Source organism: Chaetodon trifascialis, chromosome 5 (assembly GCF_039877785.1).
Source record: "Chaetodon trifascialis isolate fChaTrf1 chromosome 5, fChaTrf1.hap1, whole genome shotgun sequence".
NCBI lineage: Eukaryota > Metazoa > Chordata > Actinopteri > Chaetodontiformes > Chaetodontidae > Chaetodon > Chaetodon trifascialis.
In genome coordinates, this window is record NC_092060.1 from 19,552,032 (window position 1) to 19,577,630 (window position 25,599).

At 42.2% G+C, this 25,599-nt stretch overlaps 3 protein-coding genes across 4 annotated transcripts; 1 reads left to right on the forward strand and 2 right to left on the reverse strand.

The window, feature by feature from the left end:
* Positions 1 to 110: 110 nt before the first annotated feature.
* Positions 111 to 14,599, reverse strand: vegfba (vascular endothelial growth factor Ba). The gene is made up of 8 exons (XM_070963251.1): positions 13,542 to 14,599; positions 9,200 to 9,251; positions 8,916 to 9,112; positions 8,722 to 8,795; positions 8,583 to 8,618; positions 5,513 to 5,596; positions 3,296 to 3,511; positions 111 to 2,901 (listed from the first exon to the last, which is right to left on the reverse strand). Exons 1-8 carry the CDS (start codon positions 13,617 to 13,619, stop codon positions 2,880 to 2,882), a joined length of 759 nt encoding a protein of 252 aa, XP_070819352.1. The 5' UTR covers positions 13,620 to 14,599; the 3' UTR covers positions 111 to 2,879.
* A 1,706-nt stretch (positions 14,600 to 16,305) lies between these two features.
* On the reverse strand, positions 16,306 to 20,634 carry dnajc4 (DnaJ (Hsp40) homolog, subfamily C, member 4). Of its 2 annotated transcripts, none has more exons than XM_070963367.1 (8): positions 20,560 to 20,634; positions 19,963 to 20,032; positions 19,516 to 19,640; positions 19,292 to 19,382; positions 18,731 to 18,906; positions 18,376 to 18,546; positions 17,866 to 17,952; positions 16,306 to 17,735 (listed from the first exon to the last, which is right to left on the reverse strand). In XM_070963367.1, the coding sequence occupies exons 3-8, from the start codon at positions 19,605 to 19,607 to the stop codon at positions 17,639 to 17,641; spliced, it is 714 nt and encodes a 237-aa protein (XP_070819468.1). In that variant the 5' UTR covers positions 19,608 to 19,640; positions 19,963 to 20,032; positions 20,560 to 20,634; the 3' UTR covers positions 16,306 to 17,638. The 2 variants fall into 2 exon arrangements, with proteins under 2 accessions (XP_070819468.1, XP_070819467.1); XM_070963366.1 differs by having other exon boundaries at positions 18,376 to 18,549.
* Positions 20,635 to 21,237: 603 nt separating this feature from the next.
* Positions 21,238 to 25,598, forward strand: nudt22 (nudix (nucleoside diphosphate linked moiety X)-type motif 22). Its single transcript, XM_070962800.1, has 7 exons — positions 21,238 to 21,312; positions 22,698 to 22,886; positions 23,190 to 23,814; positions 23,891 to 24,010; positions 24,764 to 24,861; positions 25,147 to 25,240; positions 25,419 to 25,598. Exons 2-7 carry the CDS (start codon positions 22,798 to 22,800, stop codon positions 25,578 to 25,580), a joined length of 1,188 nt encoding a protein of 395 aa, XP_070818901.1. The 5' UTR covers positions 21,238 to 21,312; positions 22,698 to 22,797; the 3' UTR covers positions 25,581 to 25,598.
* The last annotated feature ends 1 nt before the right edge of the window (position 25,599 follows it).

Consider the following 25,599-nt stretch of genomic DNA (forward strand, 5'->3'; position numbering starts at 1 on the left):
GCTCTGTCTACAAGTGAAATCTGCCCACCAGCACCTGCAAATCTCACTATATGTCACCTGTTGAATCCATATGAAAACCTAAAAGTGAAATAGATTTTTTTTTTTTTTTTACTGTATGTGCTGGACTTCTTCTTAGCTGAAAAAAGTGACTTCCTGGAGTGTCTGCTGGTCGCAAATGTTAAGAGCCAACAAACAGTTTGCTGCATCAACCCCCCTTCCCACCCCCCTGTAAAACCACAACTTCTCACACTTCCATTTTTGTGCATATTAAAGAAAAGTGAATAACTTGTGAGTTTTAGATGTACTGCTACATGGATTTTTGTTTTCAACTTTGGAAAGAGCCTCGCTAGCAGTTTCCCTCTGTTTGCAGTCTTTATGCTAAGCTAAGCTGACACCTTATATTTACTGTGCAGACATGACATCAATCTTCTCATCTAACTCTCAGCAGTGTGTATTTCCCAAAATGTCTAAATGTTCCTTGTAAAGCCAAAAATGCTCACCAGTACTTTGAGGCTACAAACACTTTGGGAAACCATCTCCTGTTCCACATTATCACACAGTGTCTAGGTCTGTACTTAGAGGACCAGCTCAGTTCGCCTCATATGAAAAATTCTTCCCTTCAGATTACTAAGACCTACACAGAAAACTCCTATAGGTTCCTCTAAACCAGTGATAATCACTACAGATCTGCTGCAGCTCCACATCTCTGCACTGGAGACTATGCTTATTGCTAAATGCAAATTAAAAAACACCCTTATCATAAAAGAGGTCTGAATAACACAGACAAAGTAACAACAATGCTCTAATACTTGGTCATTAATATGTTATGATATAGAGGTAGTGATTGAAGCATTGATTGACAATAATAGCAAACACTGAACAATGGACTCGACCATGGAAAAAAATAATCTCATCTCAGGAGAGTATAAATACAGAGCTTATCACACCAGCCGCTGAAACAAAGTTCTTTTGCACAAGACTGACACTCAAATAATTCAGACTCTGGACTGCGGGGAGAGTACACACATGAATCATGTAGTTTCAAAGCTACTGTTTATCATGGAGCTAAAATGTCACTGGCAAAATGTTCTCGGTAAAATTTAGCACAGGACAAACCACTCCATGACCCACCATTATGGGTCCTCTGAGCTCTGGCTTTAGTCCGTCATGCTGACTGACAAGCTGCTCAAGACCTCATCCTTTCTGAAACAGTCACAGTTCAAATCCCTGTTCCCATCCAGCAACCGAGCAGCCATGAACTAACATGGAGTTAAACCGTGAGATTCAGTCAGAATATAAACAAGTTATGCTCCAAATGAATAATACTCTTTCCATCCTGGCTGTAACATGCAACAAAAACAGCCATGTTTTCCTTTCACTGCGCTGGGAATGGCTATTTGCTTGGTTTTTGTGTGCTGCGGACAACACTGCCCCACTGATTGTTTGAATTACACATTATAATGTATATAATCTCCCATCTGTGCCCTGTGTGAGCCGTCTCTGTTTAAATTCTATACATTTGTGTATGGGTTTAGATGCCGAGTGTGCATAGCCGGCCACCCAGTGTGACTCTTTATGCAGACGGATTAAAGATGAACAGACAAAAACAAAGACACATTCTGCAATATAGAATATCTTTTCAATCAACTGGACAGAATTATAATAAAATATAAAACAGAGGCATATGATACAATATTAAATGAAGACTTTGCAGTAAATTGCAAATATAAACCACTGACATATATTTTCACACTTGGTGTGGCACAAACAAAAGCTTATGGTTACCTGCATTCATTTCACATTGCATGTGTGTGTAAATAGGCATGTATGTGTGGCTGCTACAGCACAGAGTGAGTGAGACTGTGTGTGTCTGCGTTTGTAGTGTTGTCTGTTCCTGGCATTATAAGTGTGAATGTTTGTGTGTGAAGCGGTGGACAGCCGCCAGGCCTCATGATTGTCATTCTCCTCACTGCCTAAAAGAGAGGCAAAGAGAGGCAAAGCGGCTGCTTTCAATCGAGGAACCGAGCAAAGATGCAGACAAAAGGCCCAAATTAAACAAATGCTGGAAAGCGGCTTGGAGAGCCAGCCCGTGGTCATGCGCTTTGAATGAGAGAGAACGGCTGCAGGGATAACCCATCCTGGGTCTTTCAGTGGGGAGACCACACAGATACACTCCATGCCAGCATTCAGCTCAACTATAAGTCCACGCACACTGGGGCGCCAGTTCCTGTGCATGTCCTATGTCCTTCTGGTATGTCTGAGTGTGGATGTGTGGATGTATAATCTGCTGAAATTGTTTTTCCAAATCCTCCTCACAAAAATTGGCCTTGACTTCACCATGGAATCTGTCTTCATGTGCCGTTTGCCTGCGAACAAGAAATCACAGCTTCCACTGAAGTGTCAACATGTCGGACACCGGCAGAAGGTCCATCCTCTTCATCTCCGTTGTTCTTGTATAGTGTGGTCATTCGTGGTTCCACTGATGTCTTGCAGTCTAACCTCCAAACCACAGCAAAGCACCAAAGTCGCCATCATGCTGCCATTTCATCCCTCCACTCATGGGATGTGTTTTGTGATTCTACGTTTGTACACACATGTACATGTGGACAGACAAAAGCTTTGCCACAGAAGCAAGGAGGTGCTAAGATGGCTGCACACACACATACACATAGATCTATATTTAGGCTGTAATGCTGCACTTGTAGCTAAACCGGAGCTCTACTACAGGTTCTTGCGTGTGTTTCTGCTAATGTTTCCTTCAGGCTGAGGTACTGGATGTCCGAGCGTCTGTATGTTCCATGGCACTGATACTGAGAGTGGGCGACGAATCAGCAGGGACTAGTGGAAATAAGAAGGTGAAAAGAAAGTGGGTGGACGCATCAAGTCCTAATGGCATCACACCTGGAACAGCAAACAACAGAGAGGGAAGGTTGTAGCTTGAAATCCTGTTTGACAGATACAGAGCTGATTCTCAGATGTATTCTGGATGCGTCTTGTGATAAAGTTAGCATGTACACATACTTTTTCTTGGCAGGCGGCCTTGTCCAAAACAACTTTTGGACCCACATTAAGAGCAATTTGGGGTTCAGCATCTTGCTCAAGGGCATTTTCACATGTCCAATTGAGCCACTGACCACACAACTAAGAGTCAGCGTATTCTACTACATGAGCTACAGTACTAATAATAGTACTAGTAATACTGTAGACTCTGTCTGTGTATTGTTGTTTAACTTACATATTGAAATATTCCAAAACCAGCAAACAGTGAATTTTTTTCAGCTACGTGTGGACTGACCTGCAGCGGTGAGGGTTGAGCCTTCGGTCTTTCCGGCTGCAGCTCTCAGCTCTGATGGTGCAGTGGCACTGACAAGACGAAGCATCCAGTGCCCACCTCCTCCCTCTGCAGGGTTGACAACGAGGCCTCGGAGATGGTGACGGAGAGGGAGAGATGGGAGGAGGTGAAGGAGGAGGAGGAGAGGATGAGGGAGGATGAGTTGGGGGAGCATGGGTCCTGCATGAAACAGGGGTGTGAGAGCAGTATGATTATCTGCAGAATTTATTGATTCATTGATTAACAATAGTTAAGAGCCATGCAAGCGGCTTTGTGAGGCTGTTAGTTAAATACTAATGTCAGCATGCTAACATGCGCACAACGACCACGCTAACATGATTAGCTGGTATAATGTTCACTATGTTCACCAACAGTGTGTTAGCATGCTAACATTTGCTACTTAGCACTAAACACAAAGTTCACCTGCGGCTGATGGAAATGTCCCCAGTTTTGATTAAGTTTTTAATTTTCAGGGGACATGAACATCTGAGCCAAACTTCATGAAAATCCAGACCATAATTATGAAGACACTTCATTTAAAAACTACAATTTCCAGCTTGCGATGGAAACATAGTGTGGGGACAGTGTACGGGAAAGTGTGCAGGCTTCATTGTGATGGGATCGTGAACGTCTATCGAATAGTTGTTGAGATATTTCAGTCTGGACCAAAGCAGTGGGCTGATACACTGACTGACTTTACTATAGCTGGAGCCACATTATGGGATCAATGCAGGGTCAAAAAGATTTTGCTATTTTGCTATTGATCTCAAGCCACATCGTTAGCATGGCTAAAAATAAAATGCAAGGCTCGTTTAAACGTGCACAGTGCCAGTCTGAAACCAGCCCACGACAATGCAGTGTGTGGGAGATGTGTGACTAATGTGGGATACTGTTTCCCTCCTTGCGAACAAATTTTCTGCTCTCTCTGGTCAGTCTGTCTTTCTGTCCGTTACCATGGCTATCGTCACTCAGTTGCCTATGAGGCCTTCAGTTTCCTTCTAGACTCTCTGTACTTTCTGAGTCTGAGAAAGTTCTCCATGTCAGTTGGTCCATTAACTGGAGCTGGTTCTGCCTCAGTCTTCCCGGGAGGCTGGCAGTCTTAATGAAGTTACTTAATGAGGCAGAGAGGGGCCATCTTTGTTCAAATCCCGATGACCACGCCTGCCGCTGGCATAGACAGAGGAGGTGGCATTTGGGAGCAAACACAGATTTCACCCCTGCCAGAGTCTGAATAAAGCCAGTTCTGAGTGATGGATGGGCGCCGAGAGACATCACACCCAAACTGAACCACCTCTGGCCCCTGGAGCCCAGAAATGACTGGCGGTGAAGTGAAGGGGGAGCAGATGAAAAAGAACGGTGAAGAAAGGAGTGCTAACTGCTGTCCTTCACTGCTCAGGACTGAATCACGGTACATGAAGCAGCAATCTCATTACCCATCCGCTATCATCTGATGACAATTTAGCCACTGGGGCAACAGCCAATGTTTCTGGGGCTTCCATTGTAGTCTTTTTTTGACATTGCTTAGAAGACATTTACAGATAAATTAAAAAAAAAAAGAATAAAAATCTGAATCGTCATCAGAGGATAGCTGATGAGGTCTGAGATTGTGCTTCAGCCAATGCGCTCTGCCTCTTTTGCTCTCCACACAGACTGTTTACCTGCATGCAAGCTCAAACGTGATTGGTCAATACCACTCAGAAAACAAATAGACTACAAACAACCCAGAACACTTTGGAAAAATGCTGTTTTTGACCTTTAGCATTTCTAACTGACCATCTTTACAGCATGAGTTGTGCAATAAATAAATGTCATGACAACTGATGACAGTAAATATTAAATATGACCGAATAGCTACTGTGGACTGTGTTGTTTTCATAAAACTTACTAGTCTTTTGTATTTAGAGTTACACAGAGGTGAGTCCCGGAGGTGAGCTGGATTTCCTGTGTATGCTGAGCGTGTGTGTGTGTGTGTGTGTGTGTGTGGGTGGGTGGGTGGGTGGGTGGGTGTGTGTGAGACCTTGATTTTTGTGTCAGTAAAACAAATTGTCCTTCAGTAATAATGCAGACCAGATAACCTAGTTTTCCTTTTCCTGATCCCAACAGTCACCCTGGCGCTGACGTCAGCTTCAGGCTTGTAACCGAGTTAAAAAACTAAATGTGTGTACTGAATATTCGACCTACGCAGCTATGATGGCTCCAGTTGTCTTCTGTCTGGACTTTCTCCTCTCTTTTTTCTTGTCTTTTCTCGTTGGCTTTGGATAGGGCCTGGGAATATGAGACACACAAAATGTCACACATATTAAAACCAAACTGAAATCAGTCTCCCTGAGTGAGTATATTGAACGTATTCTTCAATGAACCCAATGTTCTTCATGTCCCAGCTGAATGTTTGCTCAGATTTGTGTTTTCTAACTTTTTCTCTGACCAGACAGTTTCTGATTCAAATCATTTGGTCTGTAATCAATTCAGGCAAGGTCCTTGTACAGCTGCTTTTAACATTTGAAGCTTTTTGGTTCGGCAATAAAAGGGTTTTATATGAAAACAACTTTATATCAGGTTTCATATCTGCACTTAGTTATTTGAAAATGTCAAACAATACTCTGCTCCAGTCCCAGTATATTTCATCTCAGAACGTTGTTCGTTATGCCCTTACACAAACATTTAGGCCTTCAAAAAACACAATAAATCTCCTTCTCAAAACAGGAAGCTCATAGCAGAGCCAGAGTCTGACTTTCAAGGGAGCTTCACATACATTCACTTGTGTATAATTTCCAACATCAATACAATAATTCTTAAAAAGTAACTTTGGATCTTTGTCTGTTATTGGTATTTTATTTTTCAGCTTTATTCATCTTTGAGTTATTTTTCCTTTGTCATATCATACAGTAACGTAGGTTCTGTTGTGTATTGTTCATCTGTGATATTCTTACTAATATTAGTTGCTGGGCGATTATCATTTAAAGTATCCGAGATAGAAGCTGACAAGAAAATTCACTAATTAAGGATGAAAATGGTGCAAATTAACTACTTACATTTTATCAAGTGATGTACTTAAGCACAATTCTAAGGTACTTGTACTTTACTTGAGTATTTTACTTCCATGTGACTTCACTTCTGCTCCATTAATTTACAGAGGAAAACAATCCACTTTTTGGCCAGCTTGTCTGCCAGCTTGAGTTGAAAATTATGAAAAGTTACATTTCGAATACTTGTAATGGGGTATTTTTACAGCGTGGTATTGCTTCTTTTAGTGAAGTACAACATCTGAATACTTCTACCACTGTGCAGGACAGATCACTGACCAGAAGGCTCCATTAAGAGTTGATTACTATTTAATTCCCTGACAGGAACAAAGATGGACGAAGGCAAAACAGTGACATCACTGACTATCAGGACAGAGAGACACTGTTGTGGAAACTTAATGCTCGTTGGCTTTGCAGTTTTGAGGGACGTCCACGCTAGTTTACCAAGCTCTGATCCTTGTTATCATTTTGAGTACCCAGCCTCTGTTGAGCACGATATATTTCATTTGAATATAAGCTGGTGCTCTCAATATCAAAGTACATCTGGCCCACAGCTTTGTTTTTTGGCTTTCATGCTTAAACTTCCTTCTGTTTCTGCTCTAATCCCATCTGCTGCAAACTATGTTGAACTACATGAAATTATGGGAACAGTGTCTACCAGCTTAGCTCTGACATTAATAACAGTGTGTGCTGCTGCTGCTGCTGCTGCTGCTGCTGCTGCTGCTGCTGCTGCTGCTGCTGTTGTCTTTGGAGCTCTAATTTACTAGCATGGATGCGTGACTCTGGCCTGTGAGTCTGTGAGAGAGCACATGGCAGCGAAGATAAAATCATCACTATGGTGACAACAGGATGCGGGCTGTCCCAGGGGATGCTGGGAGAGAGTCACACAGATGCTAACTCACCGAGGGGCACACACACATAAACACACAGAAACAAACATCCACACACGCATGAAAACTTTCACACACAGTTATAGTAAAACCTGTGCAATGTACACATTCGCAAATACATGTAGAGATTCAGTCGTATAGATACATGAAGCCTGAACAAGGCCAAAGAAATCGTACACACACTCACACACACACACACATACACACACATACATTGGAATCCTTTTATTTATGTCCACATCCTAACAGGAAACAGGGGGACATAAACATTAAAGATGCAATCATATGATTGTCTGGTTGGACCTGCCAGTATGAGGTACACAAACAAACATCAGGGGTCCAACAGAAATGTTTCTTTCACAGTGGACAGCTGTTAGTCCTGAGTGGCCCTCAACCAAACCTGAACAGCATGGAGTCTCCTGCCTGAACAGGAACGTTTCTTCACTTTTCGCAAGTATAAGTTGACCTAAATTCAGGAACCATGAGAGTTTTCTATCCTGTTTCAGTCCACTGAAATGTCAGACTTGCTTGCCTTGAGCTAAGGAAACTATAATATGAGCAATTCATCAGCTTGAATTCTTTTTAGACAAAATCGCATTATGGTGATTTAGAAGACCCCACAAGTGCCCAGTTTGATGCCACCTTTAAAACATGACCTCTTCACATTTTCAGCCATCTCACAAAGGAAAAACTCTGGTGATGTTGCATTTTAAGCACTTTACAGTCTGCTTCAGAAAAGTATTGGATTAACAGACCAAATTATAATCAGTATCCAACTATTTTATTTCTGGAATTTTGCGGTTTGAAAGCACCAGTAAAACAAGCGTGAGGATGTTGATTCTTCATCATGCTTAATCAGAACGACAGAAAGCAAACACTGACATGTTTCATGGCTTGATGTGGTAATTTCTTGCATTTAAAAACTGAGACATGGGCCAAAGATGTTGAACTTTTGGAGCAAAAAAGAGTTTTCAAAATGGTCCAATCAATGACTGACAAAATGAAATGGATTAAGGCATGCTGCCCTCAGACAATGAATACAAGAGCAATATCTGATACTGTAACCTCTTTTCAACACTATTAAGCCACTTATGGCTTCTTGGGTTTCATCAGAACTGTTTCTGACTGAATCCCTCCTCCGCCTGCCTCCTTCTCATCAATAACATCAGCAGCAGAATTGTAATGGCATCATTAGTGGCCACACAGATGGGGTTTCATAAAGTCCTTAGAGATGATGGAACATGAGATTTTACAGCTCATTCACACATGATGAAGCATGGAAAGACAAGGAGAGACTGAAATCCATAATGGTAAGAGTTGGAAGGAATGAAGTGTTACCTTATAGTTGGTGTTGGCTGAAATTGATCTTTTAATCTGCAAACAGATAAAACAGATGGTGTCAGTGTGAAGGTGCAGTGAGGTCAAGAAACAGAAGGTATACCATACATCTACAGACGCTGACAGCGTGCTTTATTACCTGCACTCACACTGGCTGTGCTCGACGAAGGGCAGCTCAATGAGCTCATGTTTCATGAAGGAAGTTCTCATCAGCTGCGCACAGGTCAGAAAAAAAATCACGTTAAACTGCAAACATCCTGTCACTGTTTTCATTAATCATCTACTGTTCTAGACTGACGCAGGTGGGGATTTAATGTGTGTCTGTGACTATACCTCCATGGTGAGTGTGTGCGTGAGCGAGGGAACACACTCCAGGGCCTCGTCAGTACAGCAGCCGCCGCATCGCCTCACCGACACGCAGGATGGGATGAAGAGATGGTGCGTCTCCTCTGGCAGCTCCCGCCAAACCTCCACCAGAGTGTCACGAGGCTCACAGCCGCTCCTCGAATACACCTCCAACCACCTCCGCACTGGTGGAGACAAAGCAGTACAGTCATTGTTTCATTTCTCTCAATCAGCTCCATGAAGCAGTGCAGGAGCAGAAACAGGGAGCGTACCCTCTCGACCCTCCCTGGATTTTGGGGAGTCTGCCGGCCGCCAGTGAGCGAGCTGGAAGGAGACATAAAAGCAACAAAAAAGTTAATAAAAGCACTTTTTCAATAAGTTTAGGGTTTCTAGGTCAAGTTGACCTGTTAGATAACACTCAGCACTTTGGAGTCATGGCGATTGGTTTAATTTCAACTCGGCAAAAACTTGTGAAACAAAGATGTGTGTTCAGTAAAAAGGCAGCTAGACTAGTGCTTCATGAATGAAAAAAGGCTTTTCTGGCTAAAATAACCTTGTATATCCTCAGTATGTTCGATAATGATTCCTGTGATTTATACTATGAGAAAAGGTTGCATTGGAAAGTGAGCAAAGGTCATAAACATGAGGTACATAGACCGTCCTCACATGCTTAAGAGTAGGTTCAATATTTATATTTTTTAATAAATTAAATCAGGTTTATCTTACACATGTTCAACAATGTCATAGTGCATATATCTGCTGTTATTGATCAATAATCAAGACTTTTCTCTGAACTAACCGTTATATTTCCATTAATGAGGTATTGAGCAACTGCATGCAACCTCCCGTTTGACATTGTTGTAAATTTGTAAAAAGCTGCTGTTGCATATCAACACATCAAAGTATTTCCTGTTAATGAATACCACAATACTTCACACCTGGCATCTGAACATGAAAAGTTCAATACTGCACGGTGATAGACAGCAGGAGGAAAGGGAAAACTCTGAACTTTGATACACAGATACACATGCAACAGGGTAAGAGTAGGTCAACAGCAGTATGACAGCTAAATCAAACATGGCTCATTTAAGGCTCCGCTATGAAATATTTCCTGTACAGATGGGTCCATTGGTCCATTTGAGCTTGTAACTGAAAATGTATTGAAAAATGTTCTTAAATGCGGTGTTTTCAGTAGTGGTTCCTAGTGAGAGTATTTGCCACTGGATTTCTCAACAGTGAACGGTTACAGTCCGGGGAGCTGAAGCACAAGACACCTATTACAAAACGAGCTGAAGGGAGACCACCTCCTGCAGTGTTTTGTTCTGACAGTAATATATTTTGCCGACCTCTGTCGCGTCTTGCTATGTCACCTCATGTTGTCCATTTGCAGTTTACTCTCACATACAGTTTCCTTTAGTCACAAAGGGAAAAACACCAAAGCTGCAAAGAAGTTTATTTAAAAGTACTTAAGCACTTTTTACTCCACTACATTTATTTATAGTTACAATATAGTTCCTTTTCAGATAAGCTTTCACATTCAAAACCATATAATAATCTTAGAAAATACCACGTAGTATTAAATATTAAACCAGTGGTTGTAGCTGGGGCCTCTTGTCATGTTTCAGATGTCTATCTGTTGTTAGCAGCTCCACCAAATCCCCTCTAAACTTCTCAGATGGATTCATTAAAAAAGTGCTTGTGCCCCAGAAAGGCAAAATGAACCCACATTTCACAAATAACAGCAAATATTTGAGAAAAGATTTAAAAATTAAAACAAATTAATGTAGCAGAGCTGTGTTTTTTCTTCTTCCCTCTCCTATTAATCATCTCAGGAGCCCTCAGATTTATCTTGTGACCATTTGGAGGGGCCTGACCCACAAGCTGGGAGCCACTGGACAAAAACTGTGTATATAGTTAAAACTTAGTCCTCCTTGAGCAGCTACAACAGTAAAAGTGCTGCTTACACACTTATTAGGATTAACAGTCTATCAATGTCATATATAATACAGCATCAGTCACAGAGGACGTTTTACTGCAGAATGAGTCCTGTGACTTTGGAAATTTTAGGTGCATTTTGCTGATAGTACTTTTATTTGAGTAGGATTTTGAATACAGGACTTTTACTTGTAATGGAGTATTTTTACATCGCTATAATGATATTGTTACACAAATAAAGGATCTGAATATGTATTATAGTTCTGAAAGACCACACAGACGGAGCAACTCAATGCAGTTCTCTGTCTCTGTAGCACCCACACTGCCGTCACTGGACCTGTGTGTGTGTGTGTGTGTGTGTGTGTGTGTGTGTGAAGACCAAGGCCACTCGTAAGGGAATGTAGACTTTGCCCACTTTGCCCCCCTTAAACTGCTCCACCTCCTTCCACACACACACACACACACACACACACACACACACACACACACACACACACACACACACACACACACACACACACACACACACACGCACTGGTTTGGCCCACATTGATTCTGAGTTAAGCTGGGACCGAGGCCATTTTGTGACGGGTAGGAAGTGAGCTTAAGAAAGTGTGTCTTTTCTGTATCAGTCTTTGAGATGAGGATAAGATTACTTCCTTTTGGCAGCCATAGCTGGGGGGAGCTGGCATACACACACACACACACACACACACTCTCTCTCTCTTTCTCTGTCTCTCTCTCTCCTATCTGCCATCCCAGTGCCATCTGCACTGGTATTGATGTCTGTCTACTGTCTAACATGTCTAACTCCCAGCCACTCCCAGAGCACGCTGTACAGATGGGCCAAGTGTATGAGTGCATCTTTGTGTGTGCTCTACAACTACACACATCTTTCCCACATTGAACTTCATTTCTATTGCAGGAAAAAGATGACCCCTTTTTCCTAATAAGCTGTCAGAGAAGCAGACAGCGTGGAAGCAGACAGTCTCAGGTGAGAGACAGCAGCTGTGAGCAGGTGAGGAGGCCTTTCGGTGCACACTGCTGTGTGTAATGTAGTGTCTAGGATGATGCGCCACTAAAATTCAGAGTATAAGAGCCTACAAAGTCAGGGTTGGATCCCACACTGCTGCAGAGCACTGCCTGTTCCTGATAGAAGTCTCCAGACATAAATAAAAAAACAGCACATGCAGGTCTGTGCGTGAGTGTGTGTGTGAGTGTGCCTGCTATGTCACACTGAGGATAATGTCAGTACAATTATTTTATCTTTTCTTATGAATGACAACCATAACAACCCTGTTTTTTTAAATGACACAAAACCTCAAGTCCATACAGAATTATTTATGCCACTTTCTGAGGCACCCTTTGTAAGTATGTATAAGAGTTAATTCATGGCTCTAGAGTTCAAATGATTAGTCGATTAATCTATTAGCCAGCCAGCAGAAGGTTTATTGGTAACAATTTTCAAAAAAAATCAAGTAATTTATCAAGCAGAAACATTGAAAATTCTCTGTTTCCAGTGTGACACATCCTGTCTTTCTAGCTAACTCTCAGTTAGATGAGAAGATTGACACCACTCTCATGCTTGTTCTTTAATCTTAGTTAGCTACAGGCAGCAGTCGGTTAGCTTAGCTTAGCTTAGTTTAGCTTGCCACAGAAACTGGAAATTGCCAGCTTGGCTCTGTCTAGGCCTACCAGAACCTCTAAGGCTCACTCATTAAAACATTATATCTTATTTTTCTAAACCTCACACAAAACTGTGTAAAAAACAATGATTAGCAGTTTCATGGGTGCTGGACAATTTTTTGATAGGACCAGTTAGTTGCCAGGCAACCACTGAAGCAGGAAGGTACTGATCCCTGCAAAAATATATTTAGTTTTTAGCTTAGTTTTTTTTGTACAGATTAAAATGATATAAACATGTTAATTAGTGATCTTTGGAGGTACTAGTCGGCAGATTTTGTCACCTTTGGACAGAGTCAGGCTAGCTGTTTTCCTGTTTTCACTCTTTATGCTGAACTAAGCGAACCAAACCTTCTTCTCATCAATCTCCTGCTAACAATATGAAAAGCATATTTCCCAAAATGTCAACCTATTCTTTTAATTGTACTGTTATCAGTGAACTGACATCTGGTCCAAATGTACATTTACTTAAAAGTAGGTAAGCAAAAAGGCCATTACAGGGTTCCTTCCTCATGAATTATGAGCTAATGTTAGCTAAAAAGACAAAGCAAGTGCCATGCTGGAGGAGGATTTTCCGCAACCTGGCAACCCAAAAGTTGTTTTTACTAATCTACAAAGCTTTAGTAAATTATTCATCACCGCATATACACTCTTTGTAGAAGGTACCCTATCAGAAAGAATTATGATAGTGAGAGGAGACAATAAACATCTATAAAGTCATTACTGAGCAGATAAACCACGTCCTACAGAGACATTATAGTGAATTTTCCTGTCACTGGACCAGAAGTGACAGGTGTCATTGACCTCGGGGATAACCTCCACAAAGCTTAAAGTCCCACATGTTCTCCACCACAACAAATTCATTCAAAAAGGACATTACTTTATTCTAAACAAGAGATGAGCAATATAGGCTGGAAATAAACCGCACAAGCTCATGGCTGCTGGCAGGCTGACCACCTCATTCATGCAGGCTTTTAGGGTCAAATACATACATACCTTGGCTTGGGACGTCGGTATTCTGGTGAACAGCAGGAATTGAAACATTCCTAGAATAACTTGAAGCATAATCCCCATTGTGCAGGAGTCCAAGGGGCACGCAAAAAATATTTTTGGACCAATCCAAAAAAGAGAAAGAAGGCGGCTCGTGCGGCTCAATCGTCCGATTAAAGACGCAGAAATCCCGCTTTCATTCTCCAGTCTCCCTTCCTTGAAAGGACGTCCAGGGTGGCATCCTCAGTGTTGAAATAATAACTTTATTTTGTTGCATTTGGGACCAAATGATTGTCTAAGCTGTACCAAGAGTCGGTTCCTAACGTCAACTATAATGATAGTTTGTTATATCCTTAATTAGAGAAGGCTGCTGTCTGAAATAACGCTCCGTCCATAAAATTGAACACAAACAGAAAATGTGAAACGCTAAAGTAATGATTTAAAATCTAACAGTGCTATCACAACCTTGAAATCCTGAAATTTCAATGACACTTGTTTAAACTTTGAGTGATGCCTCCCTACATGTATTTCAGGGCACCGTCAGTCTATTGGTCCTGATCCCATGGAGCCGGTCTTGGGGTCCGGGGTGGCGTGACTGGAGGATCACTCAGATTCCCGCTGAAACGTGGCGCGATCATAAAATCCTCCGCACGGCGACAAAAAAATAATTAAAAAATAAATCACATCATCCTGCTATAGGACGTTTATCCGCTAAAGATCCGACGCTTTGGTCCGACGTGCAGACGGACGGTGCCGCATATTCCGCTCCCCGGCTCGGTCACAGGCTCTAAACACTGTCGCTCCCCTTGAAAATGTGACGTTTCCCCTCCCGGCGCATCTTCCCGTTTTTTTTCTTATCCTCTTATGAATATGACTAGAATAACATCCTGTACTGACATGGCAGCACAGCCACAGCAGAGCCGGTGGAGCAGCAGGTTAGTCCGCAGACAGCCAGAGGTCTGTGGAGGTAGCAGTCTTCATTAGTTGTTGTGATCGGTTTCCTCATTTCCTTTGCCCTTGAGACGCACGCAGCGTAACCATTGCGCTGCCAACTTTTTCCAAACAGGACAGGCGCACTGAATACAGGTGCAGCGTCTCTACTGGTCCCACAATGTGGGGTCTGGGGGCCGCCAGGGGCCCATTTCAAGTGGGGAACCGAGTTGTAACTGCCGCTGAGGACATGTCCTCGATATTATTTCTGGTAATTTTGGGTTTTCAGTAAGGCTGTGTGCACGTGTTTTTATTCTAGGCTGCTATTGATTATGTGTGGACAGAGCTGAAACAATTGATCATTAATTAATAAATCAACCGACAGACATCTACAAATTCTGATGACTGATTAATCGTCTAATCGTGGTTCCTACAGCTCAAATGTGAGTATTCACTGGTTTTCTTATTCCTCTACGACAGTAAACTGAGCATGTTTGTTTTTGGGCTGTTGGTTGGACATAACTAGCAATGTGAAGATGTCACCTTGAAAACTGCGGTTGGGATTTTGGATGACAGGAAAATAGAGTCAAACTTGAATCATTATACAATCAGTTAATAAATGTGCTAAACTGTGGATGTAACATAGTCTTTTAGTCAGTGCACATTTAATTTAATTAAATTTAACTCCAGTCAGGCATAAAATTTAACATATATGGAGAACAAAGCTTCTTTTGATAAATGAACCTCCTCTCTGTAGACCTGATTTTCGCTGCACACATTTTCGCTGTCACAGCAGGAAAAGCACAGGTGTCACAAATAACCAGCTAATAATTATTAAGCCTTTATTGTCATTATACCCTGTATAATGAAATTCAGAGCAGCTCCTTCAGTGCAAAAGGTGCAATAAATACAATAAAATAACATGAACAATGGTTCTGTTGTATTTGGGTGTTCCAGTAAGCCATGACAGTGTGACAGTGAGCCAGCATGCACGATGCCAGGACCCTAAAACTGAAGCAGCCAAATGGAATTTGGCCGTAATTAATTTTATTAATTACACCAGTGCTTTTCCTACTGTGACATCTGTAAACTTCCTAGGAAAGTGTTTGGAAATTGTCCCTGAAAATAAGATGTATAAAGAATTAAAAACTGAGAATTAAAAATTAAAAATTCAAATGAAGATAGATTTTAAGTCATTCAGTTTGTTGTAGTTTGTTCGTCAGTATCACTATTGTTTTCCAAGTAATACATCAGATAGTACACGTCAGACGCACAGACAGTTATTTCAGTGCATGACTTGACACACTTTTCCTCTGCAGCTCATTAAACCTGAGATAAAAGTCAATTAAAACTCTTCATAGCTGTTTTTCCTGTGTAGTACTGCAGCGGCCTCTCTTACAAGGCTTGTCTTCCATCAGTGTGTGTGTGTGTGTGTGTGTGTGTGTGGAGGAATGCCGACACCAGCATCTCAGTCATTATGGTCTGTTTGGGTTATGACACGGCACTTGCATGCCACATGAGGGTGAGGGTGTCTGTAAGCTATGCAGGGATGTGTTATCTCCCGCTGAAGTCTTTGGACGGGGGGGGGGGGGGGGGGGGGGGGGGGGTGACAAGAAGGCAGAGAGAAACAAGGCAATACTTTCTCTTAAAACACAATTCACATGAAAGTTCAATTCGTACTTATGCAAGTAATCTTACAAAAAAAAAAGCCAAACCTAGAAACCTGGCCCCTTTTCCATGATGTCACCAGTAAACAGACGTTCTGTGCCCAGGATGTTCTTCGGAACTGTTTCATAACGTTCATGTGAATGTTAATGCACAAATAAACATGCTATGTGCTGCATCTGTAAAATCTGTTTTTTAATCACATCTGCGGCTCCACATGAGATTACAGTTTAAAAGAGCAGCTTAAATTCAAGTCTGACCACTGAGACGATGGAAAATAAACTTCTGAGTTCTGAAATAGGACAGAGAAATAATTATCTAATTAAAACAAGACTGAGTTGTCTGTACGGTTGCTTATTAAACTACATCTGGATGTCTAAGCTTCTTACTAACTCTGCCAGTAAGTGTAAAACAAATTTCACTGTAGAAAGATACAAATAAAATGGTTAATAAACTTTTAACGGGTGTGTTTTTTACAAAATAAATTTAACTGTATTCGCAGTATTTAAGAAAAACCATAAGCAAGGAATGTGAATTTTTGAAAAGCTGTCGTCTGTAGCCTGTTCTGTGTTACAAAACCAAAACCAAAGCGCATGTGAATGAGAGGCGAAACAAAGAGGAAGTAATGATTGATGAGAGAAAAGTTGATCTTTTAATCATTTCTCTTTCACATCCCCTCAGTCAAAGAGGTAAGGCAGTGAAAGACGATGAGAACAATCTCTAAAGTCCTAAAAACTGAGAGGCCATATGATATAGGTTTTCTCTGGAGGAACTTCTGTAATTTAACCACCTTTCCTTTAAATTTACGCATTTCCATTGTCTCAACATTATTACAGTATTTAACAATAAATGTCAACCCAGAAATGCTGACATTACATTTCTACAGTAACACACAAGCTCAGCAGAGGGAACAATGATGAGTTAAGATCCAGAACAGTGTCTTTGTTTGGAAAATCATTACGTTGGAAAATGTTAACTTTGCACATATTATACTGCACCCTCTTCAAACATCCTCCCACGAACAGGCTCATTAAACGTGTGAGAACATTACAGACTGTCCCTCTTGTGCATAACCCAAAATATGATGGCAATCAATCACGCCAGGTTCTTTCTGCTGGAAACACATTGGCATGATAATAGTCTTTCTCGTCTTGACTTGATCAACTCAGATCACTGTTGTCTGTGAGCCCAGCATGCTGTGCGCCACTAACACAGAAACGAGGCTGAGAACAATGAATAACATGTTGCTTTGAGTTCACTCGAGGCAGTTTACCAGTGTTCATGGTGGCTCTGTGAGGTTTGTGTGCACATTGCAGCTGGATCCTTTTCACTGTTGCATCACTTCAAACATTACACCAACTGCAAATGCTTCAACGGTGTGATATACAGTTCAGCCTTGTCATGAAGATGACTTGAAAAATCCTAAAACTTGTACCACAGTCACTCTGCCGCCTTCCTCCCGCTGGCAGCTCAAACTCCATCACCACTGAGCACGGCTGGAGACTCTCCTACTCGTCAATTCCATCTTTGGGGATTTTGTGTTTCTCCTGAAACTCAGCATGTTTCTGCCGCAGGATTTCAGTCTGTTTCTTAAAACCATTGACCCTGTGAAACAGCACGGAAGACACCATCAGATCCAGCATCACATTCAAACATCAGCGAACACACAGATTTCCTGTTATCAGCCAGAGGTGCCATCAAACTGAAGTAAGACAAATTAATTTAAAGCACTCACCTGGCCCTCTCTTTACATTCATTGTAAATTTCTGTGATGACTCGATCTTTCTCGTCCATGAAGTCATTGTGAACCTGTTCCAGTATCCTGAAAGAGTTGGAGAAACACTTGCGTTAAGACGCCCTTCACAGAATAACTTTGCTTAACCTGAAAACATGTTGCTCAGCAGGCGCTCTGTATGCTCAGTTGTATTTATGAGTTTGTGCAGCTGTTAGAAAAGCCCTTCAGATCACAAAGAAGTGAATCTCCGCAAACACAAGTGGCACAGAGTCAGTGTGTGAAAACAAATACAAGGCCACAAGCCATGAGGCCGTGCCAGGACACATGGCAGAGACACATGTCCACAAACAATCCCATTCATCTGGATGTGAGTGTGGAGCAAAGAAAGCATGAATTCAGGAAAGAAGACGGATGGACTGCAGAAGCAAGCTCACGACAGGAAAGCATGAAATGGAGTTCAAATATCAAGACAAACGAAACAAAAAAAAACACACAATGCCCTTTTCTCACTTGAAGAAGACTGCGTGGGCTCCCATGCTGAGCACCATGGCAATGATGCAGTAGCCCAACAGCTGGAAGTTCCTCTTCTTCCTCCTCCTCCTCTGCCAGTCCTCGGACATCATGTCCTGCGTGTGAGACTGACGAAACTGCTCCCAGTAACGCGTGTTCTCCTGGGCGTCCCTACTGATGGTGGTGAAATATTTGAAGATGCATCATGATAGGCGACATCAAAAACAAAGGTGGGACAGATGGTACAAATGTTAAAAATAAACTGAACTGAAGCATTAATGAGGCCAGTCTAAAGTAGTCAGAAAATTGTCACCTATCTAACAAGCACAAACTGACTGACTGTGTGTATCTTCACCTGGCTCTGTAGCTGGTGTGACTGGAGCTGAAGGCCTGGCCCCCACTGTATGGACGTCTGATTTTGAAGTCATACTCCTTCCTGCTCTGGTCCTTGCTCAGCACTCGGTAGGCCTCGTTCAGCTCCACAAACTGGCTGTGCAGAGCTGGGTCGGCTGGGTTGCTGTCCGGGTGCAGCTGCATGATGAGTGGGTCGGTTACAGTAATGAGTCATAACCAACCAATGAACCAAGAGCTGTTCTGGTACAGGCATGTGCTTATGTCGACATGCTGCGTTGTACTTTCTCTGTTAAACAAATGCATGCATATGTATGTTCTGTACTCGCATTCATGCTTTTTTTCCCTAAAGGGTAAGTGGTGTCACCCCTCAATTATGTCAAAACCACAAGGTAAATACACATGCACATCCTTATTTACACTGGGAATCACAACATGAAAACAAACAGTCAGGAAGCTCACTGTGGGAACAGTTATAAAGTAGAAGCAAGGCTGTGAAAGGCTGCCCTCGTGTGGCCAGACATTTTCTTTGTATGTGCAGCTAGTCAAAAAATGAGCACCCTACCTTCTTAGATTTGTCAAAAAAGGCATTTTTAATTTCTGCTGAGCTGGCGTCAGATTTGACTCCCAGGAGATCGTAGTAGTTCACAGCTTTTCTGTGGCGAGAAAAAAAAGGACTCAAAATCAAACACACACTCAGACCTGTGCAAAGCTGAGTACCTGCACACAATCACCAAGCTGTTTTCAGTCACTAAATTCAACACACATACACAAACACACACACACTACCTGTGTGCGTAGCTTTGGGAGAGCAGGCGCAGCCCACTTTTGCAGCACCAAAGACAACTCTGACAAAGACGCAGCTGAGCCTCCAACTGCATGATGGTTAATTTCTGAAGTTCTACACAGACGACCTGTGCAGAGAGGACAGATATTAACATCAGCAACTGTACAAAAAAAAGGGACGTTGCAGGAGAAGCAGGGAGACATTTGAAACCAAAACACTCATGACTAAGTGGGAAGAATTCAGACAAAAGCCTCACAGATTATCAATATGTTCATGTTGCACTCTGAGTATATCAATCTACTTGTGTTGCAATGACATAATTTGTGTTCAACGTCAGCCAAACCATTTAGCTTTAAAACACATTGAAACAATTTGTTTCAATAAAGACATATATATAGTTGGTGGGGAAAGTGACAAACATTGCTATTGGTCAGTTTTCCTTTCTTTACCTTTCAGTGTGTTTCCATTAAAACTGATGGTGTCAGCAGCTGTCCCCTCATCTGTGGACACGTGACCTGACTGAGGACAACAACAGGGGACGAGGTGAGTGAAATGCGTTGAAAGGAGAATTTTAACACGAACCAACCAACCCTACCAGCTGGTCCTGAGATCTCAAACTTGTCATTCACGCTGACATCGTGTAGCTTTGTTATTGGGGTTTGTTGACCCTGTGCAATCGAAGTTAATTCTACTTTGAATTAAAACTGACGTTGAGTTACTTTCATTAGCTACACCACCAGCTACAGAGTAAATGCTGGGATTGCACATCATTCATTATATGAAATAAACTGTCAAATACAAAGCAGAGAGTGCCTATGAGTTTCCAATTGAAACACTGTGTTCTGCTACCTGAGCAGCACAGCTAAAGCTAGCCAATGTTAGCTTTAAGTGACCGACAGCCATTCTGTGCCTCTGTTTGCCTGATAAGGTAATAATGATCTAATTTAGCTAGCGACGTTCTGTCAAAGCGGAAGAACAAATATTTAACAATGGTACAAAACTGAACACGCATAAAGCCAACACTCAAACAAATAAATGTGACATACCAGGAAAGCTCAGTTTCATAACATGAGCTGTGCTGTGGACCATTACATAAAGTCAGCTGAGTCAAGTAAGCTAAACTAAAACCGGAAAACGAAGATGTTTCTCTTCAAAATAAAACGCCATTTCCGTTTTCTTTCACTACTACACGGTATTTGAACGACCATGGTTCATATCGACTGTAGGGCGAGGTCGTGCCACTGCCGTTTGATTAAAACAAACAAATACAACACAATGAATTCTAAAAATATAATTATGGCATCTAAGTCATCTGACTTATTTTGCCAAGGGCTATTGTGCACAAAATATGCCTAAATTCTGTATATGAATAAACAATAACTGCACTTCATTTGGCAAGATAATATTTAGATAGTATTTCTTTTGGTTTGGTTTGACCGGAAGTTGTCGTTGATATTAGGCATCTTAACACATCACAAACACGCCGATTCACGTGCTTGTTTCCCCAGGATTCTAACCCTGTTGTTGCCATGTTCACCCACAGAGGTGAAATCCAGGATTTATATCATGTCCTAAACACTGTCAGTATATCTTGAATTCAACATGTCACATGCACAGTTTGTAAATATGCGCAATTATTGAAATTTTGCGCAACTGTATGTCAGTATTCTAACGATGACAGATCTCCCTGCAGTTCGGAGTCTCTCCGATGGGTGGTGATAATGAACACATTTGCCATCTGTCAAATAAAGAGGAAGACGCTACACTCTGCTGTGTTGTATACGTTTTGGCAAAGGAAGGTAAGACAAAACTACGCCGTTTGAGCCCGAATTTAACACATCGCATAGTTGTACAAGCTACTGTAGTAATGCTACACGTTACAAGATACTGGTGTTATCGTTTTTAATCTGTGTTTTGCGTTAGTTCACGGTTCCTCTGCCTGTGTTCAGATGCAGGATGAACTGAAGCTGAAGTTGTCAGTTAGTTTGACCTGTTCAAGTCGGAACAGTTTACAGCACTGAAGCTAACTCGAGTTTTTCTAACAAATAGCGTTAGCAAAGCCAAATCTGTGGGATCTATGGGACAAAAAAAAAAAAAAACTGTCATCAAGAAGTGAAACTCACATGGATTTTGCCTCATTTCGGCTCCTGTATCAGTTTGTATCAGCATTATATCAATTTTCACACAGCTTTATGATCTATTCAGGGTTTTCTTGAAGGTAAAATGAACAGTTGCACTTTCCACATGCTGCTCTTCTGGCCACAGCCCCAGCTGGTAATGTCACTGCAGGTGATTTTCACCTGTCGAGGGAAAAACACCTGCTTTGACGTCACAACACGGGGCGTGGCCAAAAGCATATTTGTCTTGCCAGATTCAGCTCACAGAGAACAGCAGCTTCCTGCCATCTGTACGAGTGTTCACTCTCAATTTACACCTTCATCACTTCTGAACTGTGATGGCCAGATTATTTCTGAGGCCAGAGTCCAGATACCAACACTGATACAGACGCACACTCACACAGGTGTTTTCACTTCTTCTGATTCGGCGTTTGCTTTGATTTATGCTGGTAATTTCATGATGTTACCAAGCTTCATGTGCCAGTTACTGTGATAAAGGTGTACGCTGTCATGCTGTTATAAATGAGAAACAAAGGGGACAGGGGATTGATGTGAACCAAGTACATTTTGAACACACCAGAAGCAGTTGTGTGATCAGGTCGATCAAGTGCAAAGACCTGTGTGAGTCCTTCAGAAGTCCGTTTGTGCGCATAAAAAGGCTTAAAAATGTGATTGTTTGTGAAAACTGGTAAATGTGGACATATGTGGTTTATGTTTGCTTTGCTTTAACTCTTACCTTGACCAGATATTTATTGAGCTTAACTAAACACCTGTAATTAAATTCAGGAGTTTAGATGACTGCAAACAAAATGCTCGCCAATGTGAAGCGCAGTGTCGGCAGGTTTTGACACGTTTGCAGTGACTGGCTGGCTCGATATAAACACACTCTGAATGTGTGTGTTGTTGGCGTGTCTGTTTGTGTTTGAGCAATGAAGGGGGAAGTCAGAGGAAGCATACTTCCTGACGTGGACACAGTTACTTGCTGCATTTAAAAAAGTTTAGATTTGGCTCTTTCCAACACATTTACGGCTTCTGTTTCTTTCCTGTGCACGTTGTTTCCTTAACAGAACGGCTGAAACACCTGGCATAGGTATTTTCATGCAAGGATTGCTGGATTGCAACAGTGTGAGCGAAGAGAAAGACTCAAATGATAAGACACAGTGAGACATGATGGACTCCGAGGTGTCTGTGCTGCTGCACTGTGCAGCCTGGAGGGGGCTGCTGGAGTCTCAAGTGCAAGTGGAGCTCTCTGAAAGGTAGGAACATAAATCAGACCTCTAAAATGGGTTCAAACCATAGTTATCTACTTAAAAGTCTTTTCTGCTGAGCAGCACAGTGGCTCAAACACAGATACTGGGTTATCTTGTGGTCTAACTCGCCCGAGGTGTTGAAAAAAGTCCCTTTGATCACCATTGACACTGTGTGTGATGTACAGTACATGAATAAATGTCAGAATATATAGAATAACACCTGCCTCATCCTTTAATGCAGTACTTTTACAATGGGAAAAATGTCAATGTAGTAACTTGAAAAGTTTTTTGAAGTCCTCTCCTTCTCAGATTTAACAGGCAGACTGATCGGACTCTGGAGCGTCAAATAGAGGAGGTGTGGACCGAGCGGGTGTCCAAAGAGCCGTGGCTTTTCAACGGGTCCAAATTCAGACTGCACTCCTTCTGTTTGGCTTCTCCTGCGAGTGTCTCCTCCTCCTCCGTTTCTCCTAAAAACCCACCCTGCACTCTTTTGCCCCACGTCACCGTCTCAGACCTTGCAGAGGATCAGGAAGGGGAATTAAACGGCGGGAAAAGTATGGAGGAGAACCCGTGTCCCTGCGATTCGCAGCACAACACTGCTCAGAACGGTCTGGACAGAGGAAACACGCCTGTGAATCAGGAAGGAGATACAGAAAACACAGATGATCGAGAGACTGGGCCGCTCCTCACTCTGAGACTAGGCCTGACTTGCTACAAGGACTACTTGGGAACAAACTGGTCGTGTCGAGTGGCAGAGCTCCGTCAGCTGGGAGAGGTGGAGTTCGGTGATGCTCTGGCGCTGCTGGCTCAGCCCCTGGGTGTGGGCGCCGTCTTGTGCACAGATGACGGTCAGGTGGTGTTGATCAGGAGGAGCCAGAGGGTGGCAGAGGCAGGGGGGCTCCTGGACATCCCCGGCGGTCATCCAGAGCCCAAGGTGAGGAGAAACGAAGTGAATGAAGTGTCACCAATATGCTCGCTGTGCTGTTTTATACCATCGCTGCCCTCCTCAGGTGGTGTGTGAGCGTCTGGGCCGGGCGGTGCGTGAGGAGCAGATCACTGTGGACATGATGCAGCAGAGGCTCGTCGTCTCAGAGCTGTTCTCGTCTGTGTGCGCTGAGATCAGAGACGAGGTTGGTTCCTCTGCTAAACTGACGCGTTTAGTGACTTAATAAAACCTAATGAAAACAAAAGCTGCGTTTCCATGTTGGCATAAAATGCAGAAATGTATGTTCTCCTTTTATTTCCTTATGATCTGTTGGTAAATAAATGAACCCAAGTTCCTCCTTTTCTCTCCCATACTGAAATTAATTGTAGGATAATTGTAACTGGTCATTTAGCCTATAAAATGTGTGAGAACAGTTAAAAATGTCAAATGAAGGTTCAGAGTCGTCTTCAAATCACTTTTTTTGTCCGACTGTCCAAAACCCAGATTTTGAGACAAAGAGAACCATCAAATTTTCACATTTGGGAAGCTGGAACCAAATATTTTTACTTTTATCTTGTTAATAAATGAATTAGATGATTCATTTTGTCTTAATTGTTTCAGAACTAGTTTTAAAGGTTAAAGGTCAGACTGTTTGTCTTTCAGTGATAAACTAAGAAATCTGTGCGTAAGACTCCTTTAAAGATCAATAAATCAACTGAGAATAACTGCATGATCTCTGGTGATGGCACTTAAACTTCCATGTGTACTTGATTGAAACCTGTTTCAGAGTAATCAGAAAGCTTTTTCATAATTTAGTTCATCCTGGTGATCATTAGTCAGAGTTCCGCTTTTTAGCAACAATAGAGAACCAGTCCAAAATCCGTAATCTCCACTTTAGAAATTCTTTTAATTTAATCTCTCTTATCGGTCATCCTGCCTCCCGTCTGTCCATCCACAGGTGAATATTCCTCTGAGCTCTCTGGGAGATCCTGTCCTGATGGGCGTCGCACTGAATCACACCAGCGCTGGCAGACCAAGTGCTGAGTTCTATGTCAGGTGCTCATTTCTTCATTGTCTTACAGAAATATATATATAAAATCTTTATTTAACCAGGTATGTTAACTTTACAAGAGAGACCTGGGCAGCAGAAGTTGGAGATAATAAAAACCAATATTAAAAATGGGTCCACCGGGGGCCAACACCAGGTGTATTTGCTGTGATCTGAGATAATGACATCTTTTCCAAGATGTTTTGGCTTTTGTTATTAGAGATATGACGGAGGTTTGCTCCAAACTGCCTCATAAAGATGTAACGTAGTCAGTTATCTCTTTGTGTCCTCAGCTGCTCACTGACATCTGATGAAGTCAGAGAGCTGTACTGGAAAGGAGGAGCAGAGGCCCACGAGTCCACAGATATCGTCTTCCTCAGCAAAACAGTGAGTTGTGTATAACTGGAGATTTATAATTGTGTGCTTAGTAACTCCAGAGCTTTCTTGTTTTGGCAGCTGCATTAGGAGGAAAGTGCAGTACGTAACAATCACGACTAATCAACATGTAAAAGCACCAAAATTTGTGAAATACTGTTAAGACTGCATTTGTTGTCCCTCCTTGTAGGAGGTGTTGCAGCTGGACAGAAGCAGCCCTCTGTGGACGGAGCTGTGTCCTTCAGCTAAAGGAGCTGTGCTACTTTATCAGACAGTGAAGCCTGACGGAGAGCAAGGCCACAGCAGGCGACAGGAAACTCAGCTGATGGCATCAGAGGAGGCGTCCAGATGATCAAATGTACACACAAAAG

What these genes read in the sequence shown, in the direction of transcription:
- vegfba (XM_070963251.1), bottom strand. Translation starts at nt 13,619, where the DNA reads ATGGGGATTATGCTTCAAGTTATTCTAGGAATGTTTCAATTCCTGCTG. An exon ending in ATCCAGGGAGGGTCGAGAGG is followed by an intron (nt 9,113 to 9,199) that starts GTACGCTCCCTG and finishes TGTCTCCACCAG; the next exon opens with TGCGGAGGTGGTTGGAGGTG. An exon ending in CACAGCCAGTGTGAGTGCAG is followed by an intron (nt 8,619 to 8,721) that starts GTAATAAAGCAC and finishes ATCTGTTTGCAG; the next exon opens with ATTAAAAGATCAATTTCAGC.
- dnajc4 (XM_070963366.1), bottom strand. Translation starts at nt 19,607, where the DNA reads ATGCAGTTGGAGGCTCAGCTGCGTCTTTGTCAGAGTTGTCTTTGGTGC. An exon ending in TTTTTGACAAATCTAAGAAG is followed by an intron (nt 18,907 to 19,291) that starts GTAGGGTGCTCA and finishes CTCATCATGCAG; the next exon opens with CTGCACCCGGACAGCAACCC. An exon ending in GCCCACGCAGTCTTCTTCAA is followed by an intron (nt 17,953 to 18,375) that starts GTGAGAAAAGGG and finishes CAACTCTTTCAG; the next exon opens with GATACTGGAACAGGTTCACA.
- nudt22 (XM_070962800.1), top strand. Translation starts at nt 22,798, where the DNA reads ATGATGGACTCCGAGGTGTCTGTGCTGCTGCACTGTGCAGCCTGGAGG. An exon ending in CAAGTGGAGCTCTCTGAAAG is followed by an intron (nt 22,887 to 23,189) that starts GTAGGAACATAA and finishes TCTCCTTCTCAG; the next exon opens with ATTTAACAGGCAGACTGATC. An exon ending in TCGTCTTCCTCAGCAAAACA is followed by an intron (nt 25,241 to 25,418) that starts GTGAGTTGTGTA and finishes CCCTCCTTGTAG; the next exon opens with GAGGTGTTGCAGCTGGACAG.